Below are 9,682 nucleotides of genomic sequence, written 5' to 3' on the forward strand. Positions count from 1 at the left end.
AGAAAAGGAAGTCAGTCTCACCGCTTTTATCGGCGAGATTAACACCTTGCGAGTCCCATTGCAGAGCATACCAGGCCCAAAATCCATACCAGACCCTTATACGAGCACGCAGCCCGGCCGGTCAGAAAAGTGGGTGGGGACGAGCGTGCGCCCCCCCCTCCTGAACCGTACCAGGCCGCATGCCCTCAACATGGGGGGTGGGTGCTTTGGGGCAAGGGGGGTGCCCTGTGGCCCCCCCACCCCAAAGCACCTTGTCCCCATGTTGATGAGGACAAGGGCCTCTTCCCGACAACCCTGGCCGTTGGTTGTCGGGGTCTGCAGGCGGGGCGCTTATCAGAATCCGGGAGCCCTCTTTAATAAGAGGGTCCCCAGATCCCGGCCCTCCACTCTATGTGAATGAGTATGGGGGTACATAGTACCCCTACCCATTCACCTGGGGAAAAAAGTGTCAATAAAAAAACACACTAGACAGGTTTTTAAAGTAATTTATTAGGCAGCTCCGGGGGTCTTCTGACTTCGGGGGTCTCTTCCGACTTCTCCGCTCTCTCTGGCCTCTTCTCCCGGTGTCCGGTTCTTCTCCAGCTCTCCGAACCACTCATCCCTAGTGGTGTATTCCAAGGTTCAGTGTGATTAGTAGTGTACCCTAAGGTTCAGTTTTATAAATGGTGTACCCCAAAGTTAAGTATTATTAGTAGATCACCTTAAGGATCATTGTTATTAGTGGTGTACCTCATGGTTCAGTGTTTTTAGTAGTGAACCCCAAGGTTCAGCATTATTAGTAATGTACCCCAAGGTTCAGTTTTATAAGTGGTGTACCCCAAGGTTCAATTTTTTAAGTGGTGTATCCCAAGGTTTGTTGTTATTAGTGTTGTACCCCAGGTTCAGTGTTATTAGTGGTGTACCCCAGGTTCAGTGTTATTAGTGGTGTACCTCAAAGTTCTGTGTTATTAGTGGTTTACCCCAAGGTTCAGCATTGGGACCCTTACTTTTTAAATTATTTATAAATTATATTGCGTTTGAGATGAAAGGTCTCATTTCAGTGTTTACAGATGACACCAAGCTATGCAGTGTAATTATGTCCTTAAAGGATGTCTCCAATTTATAAGCTGACCTCAATGCTCTATTTAATGTTCATAAATGTGAAGTTCTGCCCTTTGGGGTTAAAACATGCATCATACATGCTAACAGGAGGACAGCTGGGACAGTCAATGGTGGAGAAAAAGGTTCTTGTAGATCATAGACTTAATAATAGCATGCAATGCCAAACTGCGGTTTCCAAAGCAAGCAAAGTCCTTTCTTGTATTAAAAGAGGAATAGACTCCAGAGAGAGAGATATATAATTTTGCTCAATTACAAATCATTAGTAAGACCTCATCTGGAAAATGCAGTTCAGTTTTGGGCACCAGTTCTCAAAAAGGATATCGGGGAACTGGAGAAAGTACAGAGAAGGGCCACCAAACTGATAAAAGGCATGGAGGAGCTCAGCTATGAGGAAAGATTAGAGGAACTGAATTTATTCACTCTTGAGAAGAGGAGATTAAGGGGGGATATGACCACCTTGTACAAATATTTAAGGGGGGGAAATGATCACCATGTATAAATACATAAGGAGGGATATGATCTCGATGTATAAATACATAAGGGGGGAAATGATCACCATTAGTGTTGGGTCCGAGCCTGAGTTTGTCCAACACCCAAATTTGCAGGGTGTATGGTAGGTGTTCGCCCTGCTGAACGCCCTGCAATGCACTGCGCGCTGCACAGTGCATTTTGTGCTCTGATTGGACAAAGCTTTGCCCAGTCAAGGCACAGATTAGGCTGGTTGTTAAGGAGCAGGGCATCCTTAACAACTGATGAGTCATCAGCTGTCAATGGGTTTGACAGCTGAATGAAAAAAAGAGATAAAATTGCTGGTAACAAAAAAAAAACAAAAAAAAACATGTGGGATCCCTTCCAGTCTGGTATGAATTTTAAGGGGAACCTCATGCCAAATTTAAAAATAAAGAGTGTAGGGTCCCCCCAAAATCTATACTAGACCCTTATCTGGGCATGCAGCCTGGCAGGTCAGGAAAGGGGGGGTTGAGTAAGCAAGCTTTCTTTATTTTGTAAACAACAGCTTAGAGAGCCAGAATGTATGCTGAGGCCACATTTTAGTGCACAAGATTAGAGATTGTTTGATAAATTCTGGTGTCTCTTTGGCAGACTTTGGATGGAAATAACAAAGTTCTGCACCACAGTGAGCAAGCCTTGTGTGAAGAAGCCAAATTATAGTACACTCGGGCCAAGCTTAACAATTTTTTTTAGCTAAAGTCTGGTGTCTCTTTCACAGACTTTAGATATAAGTAACAGGTGCAGAAAAATTGGGCTTTGGGTGTCGGTGGTGCATTTGCAATGTAACCCTATAGAGGTACTCTTGATGAAAGCAAGAATTGGCCTTGCTGAAAAAAATTTAATTATATGCCCCAGTCAAACAGGTGCAGAAAAATTGGTCCTTGGGTGTAATTGTGCCCATGAAACCTATACCAAACAAAATACTTAATCAGCAACATCGGCATCAGGGGCTTGATAGCTGATGCTAATCCAGGATTGATTCATTTTGACAAATGTCATCCGGTCAACGGAGTCTGTGGACAGACATGCTCTTTTATCCGTCACAAAAACTGCGGTAGCATTGAATACCCATTCGGAAAGCACGCTGGATGCAGGGCTGCCCAGCAGCTCAATTGCATATTCGGCCAGTGGTCTATTCTCATGACCAAAAAACCCAGTGTTTTGTGTACTGGAAAGCTCTCCATGTCTACTTTTGCCCCTAGATCAGTGGTTCTCAACTCCTGTCCTCAGGACCCACCAACAGGCCAGGTTTGCAAGATAACTGAAATATATCACAGGTGATATCATTTGCTGCTCAGTGATTGCAGTATTCTAGTCTGCATCTCCCCAAGGTAATACTTAAAATCTGGCCTGTTAGTGGGTCCCGAGGACAGGAGTTGAGAACCACTGCCCTAGATAATCTTCCACCATATAACCTCCCTGGCGGTATGATTATTTCGGATTTTAGGTGCTGAAAGCGGTACAATTATTTTGCATGGAAATTTGGCATTTTATATTGTAGGTCTGTAAATCTTAACAATAACACACTTAAATCTGTCCAAACCAGAGTCTAGTAGATATCCCGGGTATGATAAAGTTTGAAACACAAAAACATAAATTATAATATAATAAATAAAAATAAATAATTAAAAAAAATTTAAAAAAATAGTAATAAAATAAATTTCCCCACAATTCACTATCGCTCAATTCTGCAAGTGTTCTAATTTACTATCGCTGTTTTCTAGCTGGTCTAAAGCCACTTTTGACGTAAAGGGACACTTTTTGGTTGCTATGGACAATCTCCAGTTTCCAGGCAGAAAGAACAGTGTATATCATGTAAAACTGCATGCAGGGCATGGGCCAGAGCACTGGGGACAAAAGGGATGTGAAATCATTTCATACAGTACTGTAATCTGTAAGATTACAGTACTGTATGTGTTATGATTTTGACATTTTTTTGAATTTGCCGCCAGGCTCCGCCCCCGTGCGTCGCGCCGCTCGCAGGGAACGGAGCCTGGCACGGAGAGGCTTCGGAGGAGGACGGAGCCCACGGACACTGCGGGGGACATCGCAGGATCCCGGGGACAAGGTAAGTAACGCCGCCCCAGGATCCTGCAATGCGATCCCGAGTGTGGCTCGGGGTTACCGCTAATGGTACTGAATTTTAACCCCGAGCCACACTCGGGAAACCCGCCAGGGAGGCTACTGCAGACATTGCCGCTGGAATGTTGAACCTGAAAGCCCTGGGTGCTGAGGACTAAAAGAATTTTGAAATGCATCACTGAGACAGCCCCCTTCTCCACCGCCAACAGAAGCCTCAAAACAACCTTTTCAATGATAATGTAACCTACCAGAGTCTGGAAAGGCATTACATAAACTCTTCTTTAAGGTGTCCTCAAGATATTTCATCCTGAGGGCAGGATGAGTTTTAAGACTTTCCTCTTGTAACGGTGGTCAAGGAGGGCTGTTAACCAATAATTATCCTTCTCCTTGATGCCCCAAATTCTCGAGCCCTTTCGCAGGCTTTGAAGAATAAGGGAGCCCATGCACAGCTAGTTTGGGGAGGCATGGGAAGCTAGGTCCTCAGATTCTCTGAGGATTACAGTATCTGAAACTGCCTCCTCCCAGCCACGTACTGCTCCCAAAAATTCTGGGGACTGAAAAGTATCTCTTAGCCTGGGTTCACACTGCTGCGCTGCGATGTGGTGTGAATTTGATGCAGGTTTTTGTCCCGCCCCCCTCTGACGCCACAGGGAAGCCATTGGGAAGTCCCCGTGCATCAGAGGGGGGCAGGGTCACCCAGGTACATCACCATGTGGCCCGGCCCTCAGTTATAAAAGAACTGTCACCTGAGAGGAAATCGGGAAAATCTAAGAAAATTTGAAACAATAAAGGAAACAAATTCTGATTCCGAAAATGAATTAAACGAATCAACCGAATTTAACGAAACAAAATAAAAAGATAAACGTATCTAAACAAAACAAAAAAAAATTTTTCATCATGCACATGTGTAGGTGTAATGGTGTGGGAGATATTTTCTTGGCACACTTTTGGCCCCTTAGTACCAATTGAGCATTGGTTTAAATGCCACGGCCTACCTGAGTATTGTTGCTGACCATTAGGGATGAGCCGAACACCCCCCGGTTCGGTTTGCAGCAGAACATGCGAACAGGCAAAAAATTTGTTCGAACACGTGAACACCATTAAAGTCTATGGGACACGAACATGAAAAATCAAAAGTGCTAATTTTAAGGGTTAATAAGCAAGTTATTGTCATAAAAAGTGTTTGGGGACCTGGGTCCTGCCCCAGGGGACATGTATCAATGCAAAAAAAAGTTTTAAAAATGGCCATTTTTTGGGGAGCAGTGATTTTAATAATGCTTAAAGTGGAACAATAAAAGTGAAATATTCCTTTAAATTTCATACCTGGGGGTGTCTATAGTATGCCTGTAAAGGGGCGCATTTTTCCCGTGTTTAGAACACAAAATTACATTTCTAAAGGAAAAAAGTCATTTAAAACTACTTGCGGCTATAATGAATTGTTAGGTCTCGGCAATACAGATAAAATTAATTGAAAAAAACGGCATCAGGGTCTCCCTAAAAATCCATACCAGGCCCTTTGGGTCTGGTATGAATATTAAGGGAAACCCCGAACCAAAATTATTAAAAAAAAAGTGTGTGGGGGTCCCCTCAAATTCCATACCAGGCCCTTATTTGAGTGAACAACCTGGCAGGCCGCAGGAAAAGAGGGGGACGAGAGAGCGCCCCCCCTCCTGAACTGTACCAGGAAACATGCCCTTAACATGGGGAGGGTGCTTTGGGGTAGCCCCCCAAAGCACCTTGTCCCCATGTTGATGGGGACAAGGGCCTCATCCCCACAACCCTTGTCCAGTGGTTGTGGGGGTCTGCGGGCGGGGGCTTATTAAAATCTGGAAGCCCCTTTAATAAGGGGACCCCAGATCCCGGCACCCCCTGTTTGAAATGGTAACGGGTACCATTTCACAAAAAAGTGTCAAATTGTTAAAAAACCACAAGACACACTTTGGGACAAGTCCTTTATTAAAAAATAAAAAAATAAAAATGTCCCATGAAGTCCATTCATCTTCTTCTCTCGCTCCACCAACGGACCAAAAAAAAAACAAAACCCGCACGCCGCCACCAATCCGCCTCCATGGGAGGCACCCGCCGTAATGACCGTCCTCTCAGGTGACAGTTCTTTTATAACTGAGGGCAGGGCCACACGGTGATGTACCTGGGTGACCCTGCCCCCCCTGATGCACGGGGACTTCCCAATGGCTTCCCCATGGCTACAGAGGGGGCGGGGCCACCCATTTATGTAAACAGGTGGTCCCGCCCCCTCTGACGCCACAGGGAAGCCATTGGGAAGTCCCCGTGCATCAGAGGGGGGCAGGATCACCTGGGTACGAAAACGGGTGGCCCTGCCCCCTCTGACACCACAGGGAAGCCATTGGGAAGTCCCCGTGCGTCTGAGGGGGGCGGGGTCACCCAGGTACATCACCATGTGGCCCCGCCCTCAGTTATAAAAGAACTGTCACCTGAGAGGACGGTCATTACGGCGGGTGCCTCCCATGAAGGTGGATCTGTGGCGGCGTGCAGGTTTTTTTTTTTCGCTCCGTTGGCGGAGCGAGAGAAGAAGATGAATGGACTTCGTGGGACATTTTTATTTTTTAATTTTTTTATTTTTTAATAAAGGACTTGTCCCAAAGTATGTCTTGTGTTTTTTTAACATTTTGACACTTTTTTTTGTGAAATGGTACAGGTACAATGTACTCGTTACCATTTAAAACAGGGTGGGCTGGGATCTGGGGATCCCCTTGTTAAAGGGGGCTTCCAGATTCCGATAAGCCCCCCACCCACAGACCCCCACAACCACCAAGCAAGGGTTATGGGAATGAGGCCCTTGTCCCCATCAGCAAAAGCACTTTCCCCATGTTGAGGGCATGTGGCCTGGTACGGTTCAGGAGGGGGCGCTCTCTCATCCCCCACTCTTTTGCTGCGGCCTGCCAGGTTGCGTGCTCGGATAGGGTCTGGGTACGGATTTTGAGGGGGACCCCCTACGCCATTTTTTTTTTAATTGGCGCAGGGTTCCCCTTAATATCCATACCAGACCTGAAAGGCCCGGTATGGAATTTGGGGGGACCCCCACGCAATTTTTTTCACATTTTGGTTCGGGGTTCCCCTTAATATTCATACCAGACCCAAAGGGCCTGGTATGGATTTTTAAGGGGACCACCATGCTGTTTTTTTCAATGACTTTTATCTGTATTGCCGAGATCCGACAATTAATTTTAGCCGCGAGTAGTTTTAAATGAATTTTTTTTCCTTTTAGAAATGTAATTTTGTGTTCTAAACACGGGAAAAATGTGCCACTTTACAGGCATACTATAGACACCCCCAGGTATGAAATTTAAAGTAATATTTCACTTTTATTGTTTCACTTTAAGCATTATTAAAATCACTGCTCCCGAAAAAACAACCGTTTTTAAAACTTTTTTTTGCATTGATACATGTCCCCTGGGGCAGGCCCAGGTCCCCAAACACTTTTTATGACAATACAATGCATACAAGCCTTTAAAATTAGCACTTTTGATTTCTCCCATAGACTTTTAAAGGGTGTTCCACGGCTTTTGAATTTGCCGCGAACACCCATTGTTCGAGTCGAACTTATGTTCGACTCAAACATCGGGCTCATCCCTACTAACCATGTCCTTCCCTTTATGGCTACAGTGTCCCCATCTTCTGATGGCTCCTTCCAGCAGGATAATGCACCATGTCACAAAGCTCCAATCATCTCACCACTGGACAATGAGGTCACTGTACTCCAATGGCCTCCACACTCACCAGATCTCAATCTCTCAAAAACTAAACAAAACACATTTTTCCATCATGTACATGTGTAGGTGTAATGGTGTGGGGGATATTTTCTTGGCACACTTTGGGCCCCTTAGTACCAATTGAGCATGGTTTATACACCACGGCCTACCTAAATATTGTTGCTGACCATGTCCATCCCTTTACGACTACAGTGTCCCCATCTTCTGATGGCTCCTTCCAGCAGGATAATGCACCATGTCACAAAACTCCAATCATCTCACCACTGGACAATGAGGTCACTGTTACCTATGGCCTCCATACTCACCAGATCTCAATTCCATAGAGCATTCAAATCGAAAAATTTGACATTTTTAATTCGACTGATTCAAAAAAAATTTAGTTCAATATTTTCGAATCAAAAAAAAAATTGGGAAAATTGAAGAAAATTTGAAAAAATAAAGGAAAAAACTAAATTCCGAAAACAAATTCATCGAATCAACCAAATTAAATAAAATGAAATAAATAGATTAACGAAACAAAACTAAACAAAATACCTTTTTTTTTCATCATCTAGGTATAATGATGTGGGGGATATTTTCTTGGCACACTTTGGGCCTCCTTGGAACCAATTGAGCATCGTTTAATCGCCACGGTCTACCTGAGTATTGTTGCTGACCATGTCCATCCCTTTATGACTACAGTGTCCCCATCTTCTGAGGGCTCCTTCCAGTAGGATAATGCACCATGTCACAAAGCTCCAATCATCTCACCACTGGAAAATGAGGTCACTGTACTGTAATGGCCTCCACACTCACCACATCTCATCCAATAGAGCATCTTTGTGATGTGGTGGAATGGGACATTCACATCATGAATCTGCAGCAACTGCGTAATGTTATCATGTTACTATGGAGCAAAATCTCCGAGGAACGTTTCCAACACCTTGTTGAATCTATGCCACCAAGAATGAAGGCGAAAGGTGGTCCAACCCGGTACTAGCACGGTGCACCTAATAAAGGGGGTCCAACCCGGTACTAGCAAGGTGCACCTAATAAAGGGGGTCCAACCCGGTACTAGCAAGGTGCACCTAATAAAGTGAGTGTATATGGGTTCTGTCTATTGGGGTTTATTATTTGCTTAATGTTTTATTTACGGGTTCCTGTTGTTTAAATTCAATAGACTTATGGTTTTTTTTTTTGTTTTGTTTTTTTTTTAGCCTGACCAACTATGTAACAATGTAGCTATCAAGATTACTTTAATTTATTTTTTGCCCTATTCAGACAAACAAAACAAAATAAATTCATGGTTATATTTAACAAACCAAATGGGAGAAAAAAAGAAAAGTTTGCTTACATGCCATTTAAGGATGCTAAAATGTTATTATTATGTCAGGAGTCCCGCCCCTCCCAATATTCATCAATCATCACATCTATGACCTACCGTGCTCCATGGCTAGGTTTTCAGTTCCCGCCATTGCACCCTGCGGGCACGACCTGTGTTTTCAACGTCTGTTGCTGTTTTATTTGGAATGTGTTGCCAGTTACTTTGTTTCAGTTTTAGGAACTTAAAAATGTAGCAATTGAATAAAGAGGAAGTATTTGGAGTTGTGTAGTATTCGGTATATTATTACTGCATAGAAACGTGTGTCAGCTCATGAGCAAACATTTAACCCCTTCAAAACTGGGCACCTTCACCCCCCCTCCTACCCAGACCAATTTTCAGCTTTCAGCGCTGCCACACTTTGAATGACAATTGCGCGGTCATGCAACACTGTACCCAATTTTTGACAATTTTTTTTTTCACATAAATGGAGCTTTCTTTTGGTGGTATTTAATCACCACTGAGTTTTTTTTATTTTTTATTTTCAAAAAAAAAAAAAAAAATTGGGGAAAAAAATCACGCTTTTCTTTGTTTCTATTAGAAAAATGTGCAAATAAATATTGTATCTCCATAAATTTATCCCAAAATGTATTCTGCTACATTTCTTTGATGAAAATAACCCAAATGAGTGTATATTATTTAGTCAGTAGGAAAGTTATACAGTCCACAAACTATGGGATACCTATCTGAAAATTGATCAATCCTGATGTACTGATGGGCGATCTCATTTCTTGAGAACGGTACAGATATCCCCCAAATTACCCATTTTTGGAATGCAGACAGTCCAAGGTATTTAGTAAAAGGCAGTGGTGGCTGTTAAATATTTTGGTGGGGTGGCAGCAAACTAACATCAGCCACCCCCCCCCCATGGGGGGAG

General features: G+C 43.7%; 1 protein-coding gene across 1 annotated transcript in view; it reads right to left on the reverse strand.

Moving 5' to 3' along the window:
• Positions 1–8,972, reverse strand: part of LOC141134915 (C-type lectin domain family 10 member A-like) — an 88,462-nt gene extending 79,490 nt beyond the window's left edge. Inside the window, exon 1 of the mRNA XM_073624348.1 lies at positions 8,866–8,972. Within this exon, the coding sequence (XP_073480449.1) occupies positions 8,866–8,899 (34 nt within the window). The 5' untranslated portion in view covers positions 8,900–8,972. The remainder of the gene's footprint in view (positions 1–8,865) is intronic.
• Between the last annotated feature and the right edge of the window lie 710 nt (positions 8,973–9,682).

Source organism: Aquarana catesbeiana, linkage group LG03, assembly GCF_042186555.1.
Source record: "Aquarana catesbeiana isolate 2022-GZ linkage group LG03, ASM4218655v1, whole genome shotgun sequence".
Lineage (NCBI taxonomy): Eukaryota > Metazoa > Chordata > Amphibia > Anura > Ranidae > Aquarana > Aquarana catesbeiana.